Source organism: Onychostoma macrolepis, chromosome 18 (assembly GCF_012432095.1).
Source record: "Onychostoma macrolepis isolate SWU-2019 chromosome 18, ASM1243209v1, whole genome shotgun sequence".
Lineage (NCBI taxonomy): Eukaryota > Metazoa > Chordata > Actinopteri > Cypriniformes > Cyprinidae > Onychostoma > Onychostoma macrolepis.
In genome coordinates, this window is record NC_081172.1 from 1,025,001 (window position 1) to 1,048,034 (window position 23,034).

Sequence of the window (23,034 nt, forward strand, 5' to 3'; positions counted from 1 at the left end):
CACACACACACACACACACACACACACACACACACTCAGTCACACACACACACACACACACACACACACATGCTCCTCACACACACACACACACTCCCTCACACTCAGTCACACACACACACACACACACACACACACACACACACACACACACGCCTCACACTCAGTCACTCACACACACACTCACAATCACACTCACACTCACACTCACACACACACACACACACACACACACACATGCTCCTCACACACACACACACACACACACACACACACGCTCCCTCACACTCAGTTACTCACACACACACACACACACACACACACACACACACACACACATGCTCCCTCACACACACACACACATACACACACACACACACACGTATACACATTAGCGAAGTTAGAACACAAATTCTTAGCTGTAAGTTACTGTAACAGTAACTATAATGATTATTGTAATATAACAGTAAAAAATTACATTAAAGTTGAATTACTGAAATTACTAAAAGTAAAATAAAAATAAGTTAAATAAAAATATAAAACAAATAATAAAAATGACGAAGCACATAAATGACTAAAATGAAAACTTAACGTATAAAAATAAAAGGTAGTGTAACATATTAATAAATACTATAACACTATATTTTCTGGCAAATGTCAGAAAATTGCTGTAATTTATAAATACTATAAATCTAGTTTCTGTCATTCCATGACAAATCCTTTAAATTGAACCATATTCATAACAAAATATAAGTATAGAACAAACATAAATGATAGTGGCATTCATGAAAAACAACATTTATTATGAACTGAATTAATTATGTTAATTAAATGCGCTTTTCAGATAAACGATCCTCTCTCATTCGACGCTCATCCACATGTGAGCTGTTAACTGCGTTATAAGAGTCGCTTTGGAATATGAATCACACCACGTTTTAAATGCTAAAAAATGTGACTTATATCGTTATATAAATGTGGCTCGGGGTTTGTGTTGTGTTTGATGCTCGTGAGGTTTGGCTCTGATTCTGGACTCTGTCTTGTTTTTCCAGTGTGTCCTGCGGAGAGAGAAGCGTTTCTGTGCGTTCACTGCTGATCGCCGCCGTCTGCATCACACTGTCTGTCATCTGGGGAGTGTACAGGAACGATGACAGGTCTCTCTCACACACACAGACACACACACACACACACACACACACACACACACTCACACACAGCTCATGTCCTGCTCTGGTCAGTGGGTGTTTATAATGTGGTTTGTTTTCGGAGCGTCATGCTGTTTTCTTGACACACACACACGCAGACACACACACACACACACACACACACACAGCTCAACGGAACTCAGTGTCTGATGTCAACAGATGAGTCTCTTCCCCTTCACTGTCTCTCACTTCTGCATTCAGTGTGTTTTTGTATTTTGGGGTGTGTGTGGAACTTTATCTGCTAAAACACAGCACATTGCGTCATAACTGCTGCTTTGCGTCACCGTTACCATATAATATTATTTAGTATAGAACTGCACAATTATACAGAATAAAAGCAATCCCAGTAATATTCATGCTAATAACCAACTAGTTAATAGTGAGAATTGGACACTAAAGTGTTACTAATATTCTTATTAACTCACCAAAGTATTTAAAGTGAGAAGGGTACATAAAAAGCATGCATTTTAAGGTTAAACTTTAAATTTTGATGTTAAATCCACTATAAATGTTCTATACACAGTATTAAGTTCAATTACATTTGAACTGACTGTAATCCCTTACTTTACTTTTTCAAGGGAACAGTAATTAAATTACAGTAACTAATTACTTGGTTCTACACTACACTGGTTCTGATCACAGGTAACTATGAGTAAAGCTCAAAGGGATGCATTATAAAGCGCAGAGCAACACTCCTGCATCAGGTTTCTGACGGTGTTTCTGTGGTTCTGCTCCGATGTCTGCAGGTGGATCTGGATTCTTCAGGATCTGCTGGGAATCGCGTTCTGCCTGAACTTCTTGAAAACCATCAGCCTGTCCAACTTTAAGGTGAGCTGTGTGTTCAAAAATGAAAAAAGGAGGATCTTGCGCTTGGTTCCATTCACAGGCAACGCGACTTCAAGTAGAATCCATCAAAGAGCAAAAAAACTCAATTCCTGAAATTCGTTTGCTTTGTATCTGAATAAAAAGATTACATGCCGAGATATTCTTTTATTCTTATAAAGTGCAAAAAAGTGCTCCGTGCATATTAAAAGCAACAGAATCTGAGGCGTGTTTGCTTGCTTCTGCAGATCTGCGTGATTCTGCTCAGTCTGCTGCTGATCTACGACGTCTTCTTCGTCTTCATCACGCCGTTCCTGACGCCGGTGAGTATCAGAGGATAAATAAAAAACTAAAAAATAAGGCAACTTGAAAAAGAAAAGGTGCAAAAAGTCACCACATTGTCAATTTTATGTTTATTAAACAGTGAATTGTTATAGAAACCTTACCGCATAACTTAGTCTAATATGTAGACAACATTGTCTTTGTATGTAAAACATCTTACAAGACTAAGATATCCAGGAAACGGATATAAGTGGTTGAACAAATCTAGGCCTCAAAACTAGACACAAACCTCAAGAACGGTGGCAAGCAACAAATATTAAAAAGATGAGTCATTTACATCACAGTGCAACAAATAACTAAGAATGATAACAAAACAACAACAAAAAAGTTTAAATGAAGTCAGAAAACAGCATAACAATAAGCCTATTACAGTAACTGCATAATTTATTCATGCTGCAATGCATGCTGGGAACTCGCAAAGCTGTAACATTTCAACAATATGAAGTTCTTTGTTCAGACAGCTGTTGGGACGACATTTACAGTAATTTTGTTGGTCTGACAAGGGTTTTTATTAGTGCTGTCAAACAATTAATCGTGATTAAAGTTTTGGTTTACATAATATATGTGTGTGTGTACTGTACAGTGTATATTTATTATGTGTTATATAAATACACATACAGTATAGATTTTGAAAATATTTACATGTATTTACATATATACTCTTATGTATAAATATATTTAATATATAAACATAACAAATTTTTCTTAAATATATACATTGTGTGCGTATTTATATATACATAACAAATATACACAGTAAACATATTTTGTAAACAACTTTTATTTTGGATATAATTAATTGCAATTAATCATTTGACAGCACTAGTTTTTATGTAGTTTTAAGAAAATGCCTTTTTTTTTATATTTGAGACTCAAAAAGTTTAGTAAACTGGAAAATTTGCAGTTGCATTTTTTTTACTGTGTGTCTGTGGTTGTGTGTGGTTTTGTGTGTGTGTCTGTGTCTGTGTGTGTGTGTGTGTGTCTGTGTGGTTCTCACTGTGTGTGTGTGTGTGTGTGTGTGTGTGTGTGTGTGTGTGTTTCAGAACGGAGAGAGCATCATGGTGCAGGTGGCTCTGGGCCCCGGCGCTGGAGGGAAGGTGAGCACAAGTGCATCATGTGATCTGTGATCCGTGTGAATGATGTGCGGCTCGCTAACAGCAGCTTCTGGTTTTAGGGTGACGCGATGGAGGTTCCAGGCGACAACTCATCCTCCAACGAGAAAGTAAGACACACACACACACACACACACACACACACACACACACACACAGCACTAGTGTACTACTTAGTGGTGGGAATCTTTCGGTACCTCACGAATCGATTAAAATCTATTCACAATTTTTAACAAATACAATTTTTAATTACTGAATTACAATTTAAAAGTATTATGTATTTTATTTATTTATATATATATATATATATATATATATATATATATATATATATATATATATATATATATATATATATATATATATATATATATATATATATATATATATTTTTTATTTATATAGTGATGAATCTAATAAGAATTACTCACAAACTGGACAAAAATGAGAAAACACTTTATTTTGTGTGATGATGAATATTTTGCTGTTCACACATCGCTTCAAAGCAGCTTCACAAAAAATCATGATGTTGATGTTTATAATATCTTCATGGCTTATTGTTGCATTTAGCAGATAATAGTTCTCACATTCCAATGATATAAACAATCACGCAGCTGAGATTCGCTGTATAGTGTATATATATATTGCTTTACGTGAGTGTACATGCAGGTAAAGTTGGATGTGAATATATATATATATAGCTGTGATTATATGAAGTGTGTGTGTTTTCCAGTTGCCGGTAGTGATGCGTATCCCACAGTTCTCTGCGCTCGCTCAGAATCTGTGTATGATGCAGTTCTCCATTCTGGGATACGGTGACATCATCATACCAGGTCAGCGTTTCACGTTTATCACACAACACGCATCTGATAATCAAGAGCAAACACGACCTCACGCCAGCAGCTTTAACTTTAGATGCAAACAGGTGAGAAGATTGCGCGGATGATCCACACAGAATTTCTTTTTAAGATATTTTTAGGTATTTTTTAAAATATTTTTTATTGCCTTATATGTCCAAAACTGTATTTTTTTCCACAAAAAACATCTTGTTGCAACATTTTACAAAAATCAAGACTACATATTTAAATATATTTGGTCAAAATCCCTTGTTATAAAAGATGAAGTGCCAAGGGGTAACCAGTCTTACTTTTCCAATAAAAATAAGACCAATCTACCTTTTCATACCTGAATTAAAAAAGTTATGACCAATCTTGAAGAAAAACAATTTGATGACTAACTTTTTAAGACTAGTCTAAATAGTTTATGCAACCGGCCCTTGAAAGATCATAAGTAAGGTACCACGGGGCTAAGAAAAAATGTGCTTTTCACTGCACCCAAAGCGTATGATTGCAGAAAATACATGCGTTTGTATTGAACATTTATGGAGCAACAGATTTTGTGTGACAATAAATCAAGTCATTTATTTTGTTTAAAAATATTATAAATGTATGAGATGGCAAAGGGGTGAAAGGCACACGGTATTCATACTAATACTTCAGCTAAAATAATGTTTTGTTTAATAATGTCTAAGTTAATACTCACTGTAATCACTATAACAAAGTTTGCACTTCTTATTTTGATAAATAAAATAATTTTTATTCAGTACATATACTGTCTTTAATATATGTTAATATAAAAAATATATATTTTAAAATACAGAAACAAAATCATTTAAAAAAGTAAATATTGACAGCAACAGCATTGAAGGAGATCCCATAATAATTTAATATATATTTACAGTAGTAACAACAAATGATGGTTTATTATATGATATGATTAATATCATGTTTTTAAATATGATGGTTTCATTCTAAACATGGTGATTATCTCTAATATGGACGAACCTAACATAATATATGATATTTACCATCTGAATCTAACCATGTCAACAAATGGAAAAGTCAGCCATCTATTAATTATCATGTTAATTACTGTGCACCTTTAGCCCCAAAAGCAGGGGCGCTTTTTACCCCAAATACCATACTTTTACATATTCTTTTTCGTTATTTAAAACTGTCGCTTTAATTTTTTTTAAACAAAACTGAAAATCATTAAGAAGACCTTTTGCCTCAAAATATATGCATTACTTTTAGCGATTCTCATTTGCTACTTAAATATACAACACTTTAAAAAACATAAAATATTAGATCAAGTAAGCACAGAATTGACTTTGCGAAGGATCAGACAAATTTGCACGTGCATCTTGAAAAGCGGATGTTTTGGAACGCGCTATGCTACGTTTTTGTGCCATCTAGTGGTTATAATAGAGGAAAATAATATCAAAGGCGCCTTTTACCCCGTTGTACCCTACCCTTGCAAGACCCACTTTCTCATTGGATCTAAGTAAATCTCATAGGTGACCTATTTTGATCTCAAAAAAGTGAGTTGTCACTAAAAGGTGAGGAGTGTGCATCTATGAACTCAAACCCAGTGTTATAGAAGAATGTTGGCTTTGGCTCCAGTGTGTTTATGGCTGTTTCTGTCTGCAGGTCTGCTGGTGGCGTACTGCCACAGGTTTGACGTGTGGATGGGAAACTCCAGAAGAATCTACTTCATCTCCTGCGTCATCGGTACGAGCATCATCTGCTGCGCTCACAGTAATGCTGTGTTCAGAGCGCCGTTAAGCCCCGTTCACACCAAATAACGATAACTATAAAGTAGGGCTGGGCGATTTTTCAGATTTTGAATAGAAATATTACCAAACGTTAGAATTAGACACTTTGACAATATGCCAATGATAACAGTAAAGAGAAAAGACACGCTCATATCGCGAGGTGCTATGCACACAGAATGTGCTTTTGTGTTATAAAGATGCGACGCAGACAGTGGAAGAGAGTAAACATGCAAGAAGATGGGAGTGAACTTCTTTTAACTCGAGCGCTTCGTTTTTATAAAGCCGTTTCATGCATGAGACGTGAGCGCGACAGTCAAACGCGTCCATGTTTACATAGAAAATTATGAAAAAGCAGCGCAATCGAATAAAAAACCTGTGAAGAACTGCTGCTGTGTGTCTGATATTTCACGTTTGCATCACGGTGACTGAAAAAAATCGAGATTTACATTTTTTTCCAAGTCGCCCAGCCCTAAGATAACGATAAAGATAACGATATTAGCGGACGATATTGTCTGTTTATTCCAAGCGCACGCTCATCTGCCGCTTTAAATTCTCGCTTGTTATAGCAGGATTGATTCTGATTGGGTGTCAATGTTTTTATCGTTCATCAACTGGAAAAATCATTCTGAAAGTGATTCCAACAATATTGTTTTTGTGGTTTTATCGTTATAGCTGTGGTGTGGACTCTGCTATTCTTTAACATTGAGAACGATTTTTAGAACTATATCTTTGTCGTTATGTTTATAGTTATCGTGCTTGGTGTGAACGGGCCTTAAAGGGATAGTCCACCCAAAAATGAAAATTCTGTCATTAATTATTCACCCTCGTGTCATTCCAAACCCGACCTTCGTTCATCTTCGTAACACATATTAAGATATTTTTTATGGAATCTGAGAGCTCTCTGACCTCAGATGATGCTAACCCTGGAACAACATATAAAACTCCCAAATTTTGCTTAATCGCAAAGTTCATTCGCAACGTATAATCATTGCAGTTAATAGTGTTCACCGTCTGTTTGATTACGTGTAATTTGTAACTAACTGCATGATTCTTACTGTACATTTCTGCCGTAGTCACCACTAATAACCTACTCCTAAATATAATGTAGAAATGATCTGTAAAGCTGCTTTGCAACGATTTGTTTCGAGAAAAGCGCTATACAAGTAAACTTGAATTGAATTGAACTGAATAACTTATTCAGCAATTTTTCCCTGAGTTACTGTCTTCTGCCATTTTGGAGAGTACCCCATAACACAATCAACGTAATCAGTGTTGTTTACGTTCAGTAGAAAGCGCGCGCATGATATAAACAGCGTAATAAACAGCGCATAAATTTAGATTACGTCGAATATGTTCAGGGGTACTCTCCAGAATGACAGAAGACGGTAACTCTGGGAGAAGAATTGCTGAATAAATTATGTTATTATTGTTTTCTTTGCGCACAAAAAGTATTCTCGTAACTTCGTAAAATTACGGTTGAACCCCTGATGTCACACGGACTATTTTAACGATCTCCTTGCTACGTTTCTGTGCGTTGATCGTAGTGATATCCTTGCTGTCTGTGAGAGGGTCAGAGAGCTCTCGGATTTCATCAAAAATATCTTAATTTGTGTTCTGAAGATGAACGAAGGTCTTACGGGTTTGGAACGACACGAGGGTGAGTAATTAATGACAGAATTTTTATTTTTGGGTGAACTAACCCTTTAGCGTGTGTTGTTCTGTAGCGTACACCGTGGGTCTGGTGCTGACGTTCGCTGTGATGCTGCTGTCTAAGATGGGTCAGCCGGCGCTGCTCTACCTGGTTCCCTGTACACTCCTGACCAGCACCGTCCTCGCCTGCATCCGCAAGGAGTTCAAACACTTCTGGAGCGGCTCCGGAACCTACCAGGTGAGATCCAGTGATGGACGGTCCTTTCTGTTTCTTCCAGTCTGGATTAGGGACGCAACGATACCATTTTTTCAGATCTGATCCAATCCAGAAAATTCTGAGTATCGGCTGATTCCGATCCGATACCAGCACAGTTATTTGTTTTTTTTAAATCAATGTAGAATTTCTATACTTCTGTGTGTTGACCTGATCATCACTCTTTTGTGTGTTAAACACAATCTACTAAATATAGACAACTTCATTTTAATGAAAAATAACAATTGGAAAAATATATAATCATAATGACAAAAATACTATTATAAATTAAGTAAGTGGATAATTTAGCAGCAAAAGGTATTCTAGAAAAATCATCAGTGCACAATTTTATAAAATATAAACATTTAGTGAAATTTAGTGGGGAACTTAATCTGGTAAAATGTTACACATTGCTAATGAAAACAAGTAAATGCATTTATATATAAATATAAACTATAAAATTAAAAGACATTTCTTTTAAATGTATAGCACCTTAATGAAGGCCTATCTATCATATGTTAATGCCTCCATTACTGTGCTATACATTAGATTATTAATAGCCTTAAGTGTTATAATACAAAAAGCTCCAATACAGATCTCGTGCGCAGAATAATGCGCTTGAAGCAACACAGAGTCACAGAGAAAAGTTCAAAGCACAAAGGAAAGAGATATTGGTGTGTAGTTAATTAAATCTGTGCGATTAGTTTATTGAGCTTTTTCTTTTAACGGTTTTAAATCTCAGTTACTGTGCGCTCTTGGAGAGAGTTTCATTGTTTTGACTGTCGTAACCGAACGCGACGCTGAATAGAAGATGACAGACAGCTGCAGCGTAGAGAAGAGTTTACGTCAACTTCAATTTAATGACTTGAATACTCATCTGTACCTCACGTTAAACTGTGGAACTTTGACTTTATAGTGCTTTATAATGTTTTTGTGCTTTGGTGGGGTTTAACGATAACACAGAATAGTATACGCGGCACAATATCGGATTTGGATGCCAGTATCGGAGCCGATACCGATACTGAATATCGGATCGATGCATGCCTAGTCTGGATGTGATTGTCTGTTTGTGTGTTTATTTGTATAGCACATTTAAAAACAACTTAGGCTGGCCAGAGTGCTTTCCGATAAAAACAACATTCAGAAACCAAGAACATTTAACATAAAACATTTAAAACTCAAGACATTAAACAACAAGCTCAACCAAAAGCTTGGGCAAGTAGATGACCTTTTAAGCGAGATTTAAAATGACCCAGTGTCGTACAACATCAGGGCCCATATTCACAAAACATCTTCAGGCTAAAAGCAGCTCATAACTCGCAGATTTAGCAGAAAATCTTAAAAATAATGGGCATCATTCCTAAATTTAGGACTCCGAAATTTTTGCTCTAAGAGTATTTCAAAAATAATTTTCACACTAAAACTAGCTGCTAAATCTGTGAAAGGTTATGAGCAGTGAAGAGGAGACCGAAGTCACAAACCATCCTAAAATAGCTGTTTCCGCAATATGCCTCAGAATGTAAACATCTTAGAAATATTTGATGATAATCACCTTTTAAAAAGGTATCACCTTTGGTTTTGGAGATTACCGCAACTCCAGATTTTCCTTTGATTATATCCTTGTTTTCATTAACCAGCCGGACAAGAAGTAACAGCTGTTCTTGCGTCCAGTTTATGTTTTTACATTTTTTTTTTTACATTTGCATGTATTACTATCAGCCATGATTATTCTACTCTATTAATTAAAAGGTTGTTTATATGCATATCCGCTAATTGTTTTTGAGAGGCGCACATGTAAGAGCCTGACAATTAGCTGAACGTATACTTATTTAATTAGTGACACTTATCCTGCATTTTAAAATCTTTATTTGAATATGGCAAAATAATATAGCACTCTACAATATTGCTATGAATAAATCTCTGACAGAGACTTTCAGCCAATCACTGTGTGCATAGTTAGTAAGCATGCTGACATCACCCATAGCAACGAGGTAAACCCCGCCCCTTTACTCTGAGTTTAAGACATCTCTCTGTTCCTTAGTAAAAGTTTGTCTCAGCATCTTTGTGAATAGGTTTTAAGAGAAAATTAGCTAAAAACTTTTACTGCTATTTAGGAGAGCTCTTAGTGGTCTGATAATATGTTTTGTGGATACGGCTCTGATCTCTAGGGGCCAGATTGACATCTATAGAGAAACCTAACATGTTAATGTGTAAAGACAAACTTACCTGTGTAGTCATGAATATATATATATATATATATATATATATATATATATATATATATATATATATATATATATATATATATATATATATATTTCAGTTTCAGCAGGCAACTGTTTTTACAGCTACCTCCTGTAAATGATGTAGGCTTACAGTGACATTACAGTACCTTTACATTACAGACAGTACATTTAAAATAATTCTAGAAATGGCTAATTTTGAACTTTCTGTCTTTGATTATTCTTTCTTACCAAGTTCTTAAAAATTCCAGCCACAATCAATAACAACAATGTATATAGAATTACAAATGATGAAGCATATAAATAGTCAGTTTGTTGTTTTACAAACATGCGCACAGACATTATTTCATACAGGACAGTTGTGAAAGTCATGAAAGTCATCAACATTTTGGGTGATCTGAGGGTGAGAATATAAAAAACCTTATGTGACCCTGCAGCACAAAAGCAGTCATAAGCAGCACAGGTATATTTGTAGCAATAGCCAACAATACATTGTATGGGTCAAAATTATCCATTTTTCTTTTATGCCAAAAATCATTAGGATATTAAGTAAAGATCATGTTCCATGAAGATATTTTGTAAATTTCCTACCATAAATATATCAAAACTTAATTTTTGATTAGTAATATGCATTGCTAAGAACTTCATTTGGACAACTTTAAAGGTGATTTTCTCAATATTTAGATTCCAGATTTTCAAATAATTGTATCTCAGACAAATATTGTCCGATCATAACAAACCATACATCAATGGGAAGATGATTTATTCAGCTCTCATATGATGTATACATCTCAATAATAGAAAAAAAATTACCCCTATGACTGGTTTTGTGCTCCAGGGTCACATATGTTCATTGAGTGAACTACCCCTTTAAACCGATTTCACTTTCTAAGGTCATGGTTTGATTCCCAGAATGCATGAACTTTGAATGCCATCTAAGTCTGCTAGATTAGTTAATGCACTAGGAGCAAGTTAAAGTTTTAAAGTCTCAACATATTTGCCTAAACAATAATAATAATAATACAGCTGTTTAATGGCACAGAGAACTGAGCGTGTCTGACATTTGTCTGGCTGAGGATGTGAAGTGTGTGTGTGTGTGTGTTTTTGTGACATATGAGGACACAAATGTGTATAATGACATGGGTATGACAGGTATTACAAGAAGGTGATTTATGAGGACATTACCCCATGTCCCCATTTTTCAAAAAGCTTATAAATCATGCAGAATGAGTTTTTTTGAGAAATTAAAAATGCAGAAAGTCTCCTGTAAGGGGTAGGTTTAGGTGTAGGGTGATAGAAATACAGTTTGTACAGTATAAAAACCATTACGCCTATGGAGAGTCCCTACAATTCACAAAAACAAACGTGTGTGTGTGTGTGTGTGAGACATGTTATCCAAGATAAAGATATATGTGTTTGTGTGTATGCTGTGTTATAAGACTTGAAATGTGACTTGGTCTCCATCAGGTCCTGGAGGAGTCTAGGAAGCCCTTGTTATCAGGTTTGAGCTCTTGTATTAGTCTGTTCTTCATCACTCCTGCTCAGTGCTGCCCTCTGTCTGTCCGTCTGCGTGTGTTCCTGCAGCTTCCTGTTCTAACGCCTCACTTCCTGCGGTGCACGTGTTCACCACGTGGTGGCGCTAGAGCATGAGATTGTCTGTGTCTGTGTCTCCAGCATGTTTATCTGATGATTTCGGTTTCTCAGCCTGTGGTCTGATGTAACTAACACACGACTCGTGAGCATAAACCTATAAAACACCTGCTGCTGCAGATCATCACTTCACCTTCACTGAATGTCATACAGGACAACAGTGATTTGAAACAGTTTTTTTTGCCCAAGCAGTGCATCTCGTTCACTAATAAATATGTGGGTTCCTCATATTTACACTCACCTGACACAAGCGTACACACATGAATTTGCTTTGAAAGCTCATTGTAAACGAAGGACTGCATTGCTGAGGTGTATAAAACTCACCCAAATCTTCTCCATATAACTGCCTTCTGCACAATATATTTCCTTTACAGCCTTTCATCACTCTCAGAAAACATATAACTCCAGAATAAACTCTAAAGATGTGCAGAAGGATCCTCAAAGTCTAACACAAACACTCATTATACAGATCCAGAATATAGACCACTCATTAGCAGTGTACATCTGTATTTTCATGCATCTCCAGCTTTATTGCAGCTTATCTTACTCTTTTATTGTATATATTTTAATGCTAAGCATTGAGTATATTTTACTAAAATATATTATATTTTTATTATTAAAATATATTTTAATTAGTGCTGTCAAACGATTAATCGTGATTAATCGCATCCGAAATAAGTTTTTGTTTACGTAATATATGTGTGTATACTGTGAATATTTATTATGTATATATAATTACACACACATACAGTATATATTTTGAAAATATTTCCATGTATATATTTATATTCATATAATTGATATTACATATAAATATTTTAAATGTATAAACTTAACATATTTTTCTTAAATATATACATGCATGTGTGTGTATTTTTATATATATATATATATATACATAATAAATGCACACAGTACACACACACATATATTATGTAAACAAAAACTTTTATTTTGGATGCGATTAATCGTGTGACTGCACTAATTTTAATAGTATGCATAAAATATTTTAATAATATATTATATTTTATAATATATGCATTGCATAATTTTTTAATAAGCATTAAATATAAGCATTAAATATGTATAAAATGTGATTTTAAAAAAATTTGCATAAGAGTGATTTCAATAGTTCTTTTATACATTTATAATACATTTTTGTATATGTTATGAATCATGATTTGTATGTGAAAACACAAATTCATGAGTACACAGTTAGTGAATGAGACCCATTGTTTTTTTACATACTACTCAGTAAATCAAAATTATGCCAAAATTAAACAACATATTTACAGATTATTATTATTATTTTTTTAATGCCACCGGTAGTTAAACTCAGAAACGGCTAGAAATCTTTCCAAGCGGCTGTAGTTTTTGTATTGTACTGTGTGTGTCGTGTCGCTGCATCATCAGCATCATCTGATGTGAAACTGACGGAGTGTTTCTGTGTGATTGAGTGTGATTTCTCATCTGCGGAGCGTAACGGCCGTCTCTGTCTCTTCAGATGGAGATGCTGGACACGCCGGAGGAGTGAGGAGCTGCTGATGTGAAGGGAAATACGCCAGCTGTAAACCACGCTTCATGAGGATCTGATGGAAATGTTGTGTGTGTTTCTGATCATCATCATCATCACTGGGACACTTTACTAAAATGATTCTTTAAGGGGCCTTAAATAACCAGATCAACCTGCTGTTTTTTGTCTTTCACTTTTTATGTGATAATTTTATAACATTGGGAATATTTGACAGAAACTGAATATTTTAACACTCTATCTGTGTAATCAAAATAAATACAAATCTGGAAACTAAACAGAGGATGATAGATCATTGCAGAGTCAGAGAGTGTGTTTCAAACACGTCCAGTCGTTCGTGTCGCTTGTTGCCTCTGTTTAGTCAAACCCGATGACTGAAAGTGGACATTTCATTAAATTAATTAAAACAGTGGTGTGATTGCTCTGTTAGTGTGGATCCTGTGAATAAACACTGAACTCTGGTGTGCATCAGAGGAACTCTGGATCGACTCATATCCCTAGAAAAAAGCTATTTATTTAAAATATATTTATGTCATACTAAATATAGTTAAAGCTGCAGTCTGTATCTTTTTTTGTGTGCAGAATTTACAAAATTGATATAATAAGCAAGTACACCATGAATCCATTTGGCTTGCGCTGAATCATTACGGTACACCTGTAATAAGTGTTTATATTCGGACTATTTTAGACTGGTTTGGGTAGGTACCGCTGCGGAGTAACACAGTACCTGCGTGATTCGGCATATAGACATAAACAGAGAGAAGTAGCTCCGGCTACAATGTTCTGTTTATTAACCGCTAGAGCGCCAGAAGTTACGCTTTAAAATCTAGTAACATAGTTACTGACAGATAACTCGAGACTTACTGATATAACATTTTTAATGAAATATATGCTTAGTATATTTGATTGTGCTAAAGTGGAACTATTGTAAGTATACTTCAGGTACACTTTAAATATTTTGCATTTAAAGACCGATATTATTCAAAGATAATAAAATCCTCATCAGAAGTGACATTAGTAATATGCATTGCTAAGGTATTCACACCAGGAAAGTGCGCTAGTTTACTTGTTTTGGTCCGGATCAATTTTTTTTTGTTTGGCGTGGTTTGTTCTCACACTGTCCTTTTTGCAAGTGGACCAGAAATTGTAAACAAAACCACACGTGTGCTAAGGCTAAGGTCATCCAGTCACTGGACAGAAAGTCTCAAGCAGGGAAAAGCAGGAAGTGCAAAACAGGCTAATCATGGAGATCTGTCGTAGTGCAATTGTGTTATCAGCTACTAACACAATATGAAGAAACTTATGAGCGTCACATGAGACAATATCATCTATACAATGCTGTGATTAGGAAGAATTGCGAAGACGAAGATGTGCTGCAAGACGGTTCCGGCGGCGAGAGCATGCTGACAGTGGCACTGTGCAAAAGACTGATTAGGTATAAAGTTTTCATTCATAGAGACGGGTAGGGGTGGAGATATACCGGTAGACACGATTAACCGGTAGAGATTTATCAACCGGGAGAGACGTCACATTGCTGTGCGCCATGGTCACAAAAACGCTTGAAAACAAGCTGTCGGTGGCTGCTGGAGGTGTGTGTGTGTGTGTGTGTGTGTGTGTGTGTGTGTGAGTGAGTTGTCTATCCTTGAGTGTTAAATGTTATAAACATAAGGACTTGTGAATGTATGTTAGTCATGTGTACCTGTCATCTTGCAAACTGACTTCCCAAAGTATTTAGATTCTGTTTTTGTTAAATTTTGTAAAATGTGGGATAGTGAGTGTGTGTGTGTGAGAGAGTGTGCATAATTGTGTGTGAGTGTGTGTGTGTGAGAGAGTGTGCATAATTGTATGTGAGGTGTGTGTGTGTGAGAGAGTGTGCATAATTGTGTGTGAGTGTGTGAGAGAGTGCATAATTGTGTGTGAGAGAGTGTGCATAATTGTATGTGAGTGTGTGTGTGAGAGAGTGTGCATAATTGTGTGTGAGTGTGTGAGAGTGTGCATAATTGTGTGTGAGTGTGTGTGCGTGTGAGAGTGTGCATAATTGTATGTGAGTGTGTGTGTGTGCGTGTGAGAGAGTGTGCATAATGTGTGTGTGTGTGTGTGTATGTAAGTGTGTGTGTGTGTCAGTGTGAGAGTGTGCATAATTGTGAGTGTGTGTGAGTGTGTAAGTCAGTGTGTCAGTGTGTGTGTGTATGTAAGTGTGTGTGTGTGTGTGTATGCATGTGAGAGTGTGCATAATTGTGTGTGAGTGTGTGTGAGAGAGTGTGCATAATTGTGTGAGTGTGTGTGAGTGAGTGTGCCAGTGTGAGCGTGTAAGTGAGTGAGTGTGTGTAAGTGAGTGTGCGTGTGAGTGCGCATAATTGTGTGTGTGTGTGCCAGTGTGTGCGTGTAAGTGAGTGTGTGTGCCAGTGTGTGCGTGTGAGAGTGTGCATAATTGTGTGTGAGTGTGTGTGTGAGAGTGTGCATAATTGTATGTGAGTGTGTGTGTGCGTGAGAGAGTGTGCATAATTGTGTGTGAGTGTGTGTGTGTAAGTGAGTGAGTGTGCCAGTGTGTGCATGTGAGTGAGTGTGTGAGTGTGTAAGTCAGTGTGTCAGTGTGCGTGTGTATGTAAGTGAGTGTGTGTGTGTGTGTGTATGCATGTGAGAGAGTGTGCATAATTGTGTGTGTGAGTGTGTGTGTGAGAGAGTGTGCATAATTGTGTGAGTGTGTGTGAGTGAGTGTGCCAGTGTGAGCGTGTAAGTGAGTGAGTGTGTGTAAGTGAGTGTGCGTGTGAGTGCGCATAATTGTGTGTGTGTGTGCCAGTGTGTGCGTGTAAGTGAGTGTGTGTGTGCCAGTGTGTGCGTGTGAGTGTGTGCATAATTGTGTGTGTGTGTGTGAGAGAGTGTGCATAATTGTATGTGAGGTGTGTGTGTGTGAGAGAGTGTGCATAATTGTGTGTGAGTGTGTGAGAGAGTGTGCATAATTGTGTGTGAGTGTGTGAGAGAGTGTGCATAATTGTATGTGAGTGTGTGTGTGAGAGTGTGCATAATGTGTGTGAGTGTGTGTGTGTGTGTGAGAGTGCATAATTGTATGTGAGTGTGTGTGTGTGAGAGTGTGCATAATGTGTGTGTGAGTGTGTGTGTGTGTGTGTGAGAGAGTGTGCATAATTGTGTGTGAGTGTGTGTGTGAGAGTGTGCATAATTGTGTGAGTGTGTGTGTGAGTGAGTGTGCCAGTGTGTGTGTGAGTGAGTGTGTGTGAGTGTGTGTGAGTGTGTGTGAGAGTGTGTGTGTGTGTGAGTGTGTGTGCGTGTAAGTGAGTGTGTGTGCCAGTGTGTGCGTGAGAGTGTGCATAATTGTGTGTGAGTGTGTGTGCGTGTGAGAGTGTGCATAATTGTATGTGAGTGTGTGTGTGTGCGTGTGAGAGAGTGCATAATTGTGTGTGAGTGTGTGTGTGTGTAAGTGAGTGAGTGTGCCAGTGTGTGCATGTGAGTGAGTGTGTGAGTGTGTAAGTCAGTGTGTCAGTGTGCGTGTGTATGTAAGTGAGTGTGTGTGTGTGTGTATGCATGTGAGAGAGTGTGCATAATTGTGTGTGTGAGTGTGTGTGAGAGAGTGTGCATAATTGTGTGAGTGAGTGTGCCAGTGTGAGCGTGTAAGTGAGTGAGTGTGTGTAAGTGAGTGTGTGTGTGTGTAAGTGAGTGTGTGTGTGCCAGTGTGTGCGTGTAAGTGAGTGTGTGTGTGCCAGTGTGTGCGTGTGAGAGTGTGCATAATTGTGTGTGTGTGTGTCAGTGTGAGAGTGTGCGTGTGGTGTGAGTGTGTGTGTGTGTGTGTGTGTAAGTGAGTGTGCCTGTGTGCGTCTGAGAGTGTGTAGGTGAGTGTGTCTGCGAGTGTGTGCGTGTGAGAGTGCATAATTGTGTGTGTGTGTCTGTGTGTAAATGTGTGTGAGAGTGTGGTGTGAGAGTGTGTAGGTGAGTGTGTCTTTGTCGCTGGAGTTCTTGTGCAGTGAGGAATACTACGGTACTGGATGATTTTTACTATACTCCTGTACTATGCTACTGACATGGTGCTTCAAAGTATACCATGGTACAGGAGCTGCGCTCGTCTTCTCTCTATCGCTCTCAGCAGCGCTTCTGTCTGTAGGTGAGAAAGCGACGCGCCGCGCCGCGACGCCCCGCCCCGCGCCGCGGTCTGACTCAGCGGGGGGCCGGGCTCAAACCGACTCCGTCACGCCGCGTCAGTCCAGAGTCGCACAATTATGAAAAATCCACCTTCCGCTGGAGCTGCAGCGGACGCACACGACTCCCTCCGCCGCCACCGGGCTTTCCTTCCGAGGCTTACCGAGCAGCACGGCGCCGATAGATGGCTAGACGCCCCGGATCAGCGCGTCGCGACTCTGAACGGTGAAGAGAATGGTACGGATCTCTACGGTTTTCTAGAGCTTGCGTGGCGCGGTCGCCGAGTGTGTGTTTCTGCAGGAGACGAACGCGTTGACAGCTGAGCCGCGACCGGGCGTCGCGTCGAGGCGTTCTGGCTCGTCGCTAGCTTTAGCTGCTGTGACGCGTGTGCGCACCGAGCCCCGGTACCGGAGAAGCGGGTTGGAAACACCTGGCGTCGCGTTCACACAGACGTTTGAACGCCGTCGTGCGTAACGTTAGAACGCAACGATTAAAGCCTCCGGTTATGGAAACAGTCGAGCTAGCTTAGCCGCTCGCGCTGCGCTCGGTTCCGCAGCTCACTGACACTCACCGAGTCGTAATAACCGCGAGAAGAGAGTCGTAATAACAGTAACGACGGTTAAATATAACAGCTTTCACAGACAGAAATGCTGCGTTGACGCCGCGCGCGGCTGCGTGAATGGCGCGAGTTCTGAGGAAATACCTGCGTCGGTCGTTCGCGCGCTGGATTATAACGTTAGACGTCGCGCTGTTTTTATGTTTAGTCATGCTTTGTAAATGTTTATGTGTTCGTGAATACGTTTTAAACGATAACCTGACGCTCATCGCGTGTTCTCTGGCCGTCTGTCAGTGTGTCTGGAGCGTCACGTGTCCTCACGGTCGCCAGCGATTAATCAAATAAAGTATAAATAAAGTGAAATCTTCGAATCCAGCGATGGTGAGTGATTAGTATGCACCTCAAAACAATAATAGTATTGTAAATTCATGTTTTTAAACAGACCTGATAATTCTCTGATGGTTTTCACAGAAGCACTGTGATTTTAAGCAGCTCGTGAGATAGTGACGGTTATTTTCGATTCCAACGGCACCAAAATTACTTAAAACTTGTTTTTTTTTTATTATTATTATTTTAAATTTATTTTTTCATCGAAGAACCATTTTTGGTTCCCAAAATAATATTTTTATGAACCGTTCTTAAAAAGAACCATGCTTTCTTAGTGTAAAGAGGCTTTTGTGCAATGGAAAGGTTCCGTGGATCTTAAAGGGATAGTTCACCCAAAAATGAAAATTGTCACTAACCCACTCTCAAATTGTTCCAAACCTGTATGAGCTTCTTCTGTTGAGCTCAAAATGAGAGATTTCTTTGAAAAATGTTGGCAACCAAACAGCCTTTGACTTCAATTGCATTTTTTTTCTCTGCTATAGAAGTCAATGGGTACCGTGAACAGTTTGGAAAAAACAAACTTAAACTTATACAGGTTTGAAACAAGTGGAGGGTGAATAGATGAAGACAAAATGAGTTTTTGGTGAACCGTCAATACGAATAAAGAACTTTTATTTTTTACTGCATTAAACGTTTACTGCTTTAAATTAAGGTCCGTTTTTCACTTACCAGATTTTAACATTGACAGATTATAGCTCTCAGACTCTTTCTATCTTCTTTGTTGTGATGTGTTCGAATCGTTCCACTCGTGATGGATATCTGGCGTTTCAGTGCATGTTTGTGTTTATGGAGTCACTTGAATCGGCTTGTATGTTTCTAGACTATTTATTGGTATACATTGGTATAAGTGTTTGTTTACAATACTAAAGTCTCTGAGTAGCTCATTCTGACCTGATCTTCCCTCCTGTGGTCATTCTAGAGGACTGGAACCAGATTTACCTGTGCTACAGGGTCCTGGGTGTTTTTGTAAGGGCCTAGGGCTGAATTTTTAGTCTGAACTAGTTGAGCTGACCCTAATGACCCCTATAAGAACACAATGCATGTGGATGGGTGGCTTGTAGAACTGCGTCTCAAAGCTAATATTTCTGCTCCGTTTTGGAGAATCACTGGTTCGGAATGAAATTTCATTCAATTGTTTGGATAATTTGGTTTGGTGGTTAATGGAAGAGTGCATTATTCTGTCTTTATTGTTATTCTGAAAGCTTTAGGTCTATAAAACAAATTTCTTGCCCTGCGTGTTATTTCTCTTTGTTTCTTCTTTGGAACACAAAACAAGATATTTTGAGAAACGTCTCTATATTTTATGTTCACACAATGAAAGGCAATGAGGGTCCAGTGGTGTTTGGTTCTTCAAAATATCTCCTTTTATGTTCCACAGAAGAAGGAAAGTCATAAAGGAATGACATAAATCTTATTTTTATGTACTAACATCTAAATACAATGCACTTGTGTACGTACATATTTTTATATAGTACTTATATTTAACAGTACCCTCCTGTAGGCTGCAATTCACATCACTAGTTACATCATTAATTACAGCGTTGACCCTTAAACCTAACCTAAACCTAACCTAAACCACCAAACCTTAACCATAACCCAAACTCAGCAGCAGCAAAAAAGTGTTTTGCAATTCAGCATGAACACAATACATTGTACCCAATACGTATTTATTTATCTTTTACAGCTAATTTGAAGTGGGATCTTATTTGTATATTTTGATATTTATTTTAGAATAACCTTCATAGTCGAACCTTAAGGAAGTTTTGAAGCTATTTTCCTAATTTCTCATGATTGACAAAGACAGCAGCTGTTAAAGAGCGCACACGTCAGTAGCTGAAAAGATCAATAGAGTGACCGGTGGAACCTGTTTGAGGTTAATTAGCATTGTTAATATGCAGAGAGATGTCTGCGGTTCTGTCTTGTGTAAGACCGTCAGTGTCTCTGAACACGTTTGACTCGTATCGTGCGTCTCTGTCGACTGATGCTGAGGGTAGCGTTTCATCTCTGTGTGTCGCTGATGTCAGACTCGACTCTCAATGTATGAAATGAATGCATGAAAAGCTAACCTGTGCTGTTCAGAAAGCTCTAGACTCCAAAGACAAGACTTGAATTTAAACATGTTGCGTTTGTGATGCATATCTGCCACTTCTCATTTTCACAACACAGCATTTTTAAAATGATTTTGATGTTTTCTTGACTGATCGATTAGTAGGTAAACAGAGCTTCCTATGAACCGGCGGCATGTGCATCTGAGCTTTAATCAATCAAATATCGTTTCTAGATGATTTCTGATCTGATAGACTTATTGAGACTGTGTGTGCGTTTCAGCCAAAACGGTGTATGATATTTTTTTTTTTTCCACACAGAAACTTAAGAGTCACATGCTCAAGATTACTGTAATACCAGACCTGAACAAAAGAGAGAGAGAGACGGTGTGAAAGGCTGTAATTCACTCTTACCTTGAGAAGCTCAACTGTGTGTTAAATATGAGATTCAGCAGTTTGGCTCAAACACCGTAATTTATGATCTGATGGCGATCTGAGCCAGTCTGTGGAGGAACTCCCTTTAGTCCACTGTTTCTCAAACCTTTTCTGCTATTCCTCACTTTGGAGGAAGGGAAGGGTTCCAAGCCTCACCTGTCCCCAGTCGCCCCAAGAAAATGTTAATAAACCAAACAAGTTATTAAAGGGGTCATATAATGGTACATGCACTTTTACAAGTTGATTGTACTGAAATGTGTGTTAGCAGTGCCTGTACACAACCATCATAAAATGATAAAAATCCATCCAGTGTTTTTTTTTTAATCTCCTTATTTGTTTTACCCTGTCTCAAATCAAGCCGTTCGACCGTGTGACGCCACACGGTCGGACGCCCCTCCCACGATGGTTGATTGACAGCAGTGTTTCAACACAGACCCGCCCTTGTTCGTGAGCGAGCTGTCAATCATAGTCCACGCGTCATTGTTGATATACGCTGGAGCTGTCTATGAGCAGAATGGCGTCTAAGCGATTGTGGTGTTCTGTTCTCGGGTGCAATAATGAACACAGCAGTCATTTTGATGTTCCTAAGTCCGAACCGCTGAAGACACAGTGGCTGAGTTTTGCTTTTGAAGGGAATATTCCCCACGAGCAACGTCAATGTTTTCATGTTTGCGCGAATCATTTTTCACCAGACTGCTTTATAAATGAAGGTCAGTATAAAGCTGGTTTTGCTAAGAAGCTGCTCCTGAAAAAAGAATCGGTACCAACTATTCGTGTTCCTGCTGAACCTCCAGAAGAAGTGAGTGTAACGTTTAATTAACCTTTATATTAATCTTTGCAAATCGCTAGCACGCTTCACGATGTATGTGGCTAATGTTTACATTCAGGGTACATGCATGTTTTCTATTTACGACGTTCTCAATATAATTAATAATCCCACGTTTATAATGAACAAAACGTTATGGTTATTGTGTTATTACAAACTGTGTACGCAGGTATTAAAGTTAACATGATAACACTACACTAAGCTTACTTTTGTAGATGGTTTATAACGGTGTCTGTTAAGAAGTAATGTAAAAAATTTAAATAAATAAAAAACAGTTATAACTGCATGAAAATTAATGGTAACACAATACCTGCAAAATACTGTTTACATCCTGCAAATGCATATGATCCAAGACTATAAATACTCTAATTGATGTTTTTCAATATTATGCCAGAATAAGTTATGTTATCTGATCACATATTTACTTTTGTATAGGCAAGCACATCTGAAGAATCAAAAACGCCCCACAGAACAGAGGGGCGGGGCGAGCAAAGCTCATTAGCATTTAAAAACACACGCACTAAAACGGTGTGCTGAAAACAGAGCTGTTTTTGAGCAGGTAAAATGAGTGTTTTCTTACAATACTAATGAGAATTTTTAATTAAAGTATATTACAAACTTTCAATTTAGACCCTAAAGAATCATATTAGCTTGTACAAAAATGGCATTATATGACCCCTTTAACATCACATTTTACAAACATAACAGCATTAAAAATGTTCAAAATAGAGAAAATAAAAGTGCAATTATATTATCACTTTGCATGAAATAAGCCTTTTTTTCAAAAGTAAATAATAAAGCAATTGTGTTTGCATTTTGCCTCTGAAGTGTGGACTAGTTGTGCTTTGCTTCATTTTGTCACTTTGCAAACTGCATGCAACAAAATTATCAAAAAATGAATAATCACAAATTTATCCACTGCTAGCTTTTATACCCACCACCGCCTCTCCACATTAAAGTGCCCCTATTATGGCTTTTTGAAGATGATCTTTCATGCAGTGTGTAACAGCTCTAAGTGAATGAAAACATCCTGCAAACTTTTAAATCTGAAAGTGCACCGTGTATAAAGTTATTGTCTCTCAAAAGAAAGAGTCGACTCTGAATCATTGAAACGAGTCGTCAACATGAAACATGAGCATATTGCCGCCCACTTGTTGGTCTTTTCACATTGGTATGAATGAAAATGCAAATTCATTCTTTGCCACTAGGTGCTGCTT

At 37.8% G+C, this 23,034-nt stretch overlaps 2 protein-coding genes across 3 annotated transcripts in view; both read left to right on the top strand.

Annotated features, from left to right (window-relative positions):
* zgc:123258 (uncharacterized protein LOC641502 homolog) overlaps positions 1-13,901 on the top strand; it is a 20,179-nt gene extending 6,278 nt beyond the window's left edge. Inside the window, exons 7-16 of one of the 2 annotated variants that reach the window (XM_058750928.1) lie at positions 1,050-1,151; positions 1,949-2,030; positions 2,273-2,347; positions 3,410-3,463; positions 3,541-3,588; positions 4,212-4,311; positions 5,968-6,048; positions 7,817-7,980; positions 11,706-11,739; positions 13,393-13,901. In XM_058750928.1, the coding sequence (XP_058606911.1) occupies positions 1,050-1,151; positions 1,949-2,030; positions 2,273-2,347; positions 3,410-3,463; positions 3,541-3,588; positions 4,212-4,311; positions 5,968-6,048; positions 7,817-7,980; positions 11,706-11,739; positions 13,393-13,433 (781 nt within the window). In that variant the 3' untranslated portion in view covers positions 13,434-13,901. The remainder of the gene's footprint in view (positions 1-1,049; positions 1,152-1,948; positions 2,031-2,272; positions 2,348-3,409; positions 3,464-3,540; positions 3,589-4,211; positions 4,312-5,967; positions 6,049-7,816; positions 7,981-11,705; positions 11,740-13,392) is intronic. The other variant, XM_058750929.1, reaches the window with a different exon arrangement.
* Positions 13,902-17,238: 3,337 nt separating this feature from the next.
* Positions 17,239-23,034, top strand: part of trpm7 (transient receptor potential cation channel, subfamily M, member 7) — a 55,238-nt gene continuing 49,442 nt past the window's right edge. The window contains 1 exon segment of the mRNA XM_058750694.1: positions 17,239-17,805. Within this exon segment, the coding sequence (XP_058606677.1) occupies positions 17,803-17,805 (3 nt within the window). The 5' untranslated portion in view covers positions 17,239-17,802.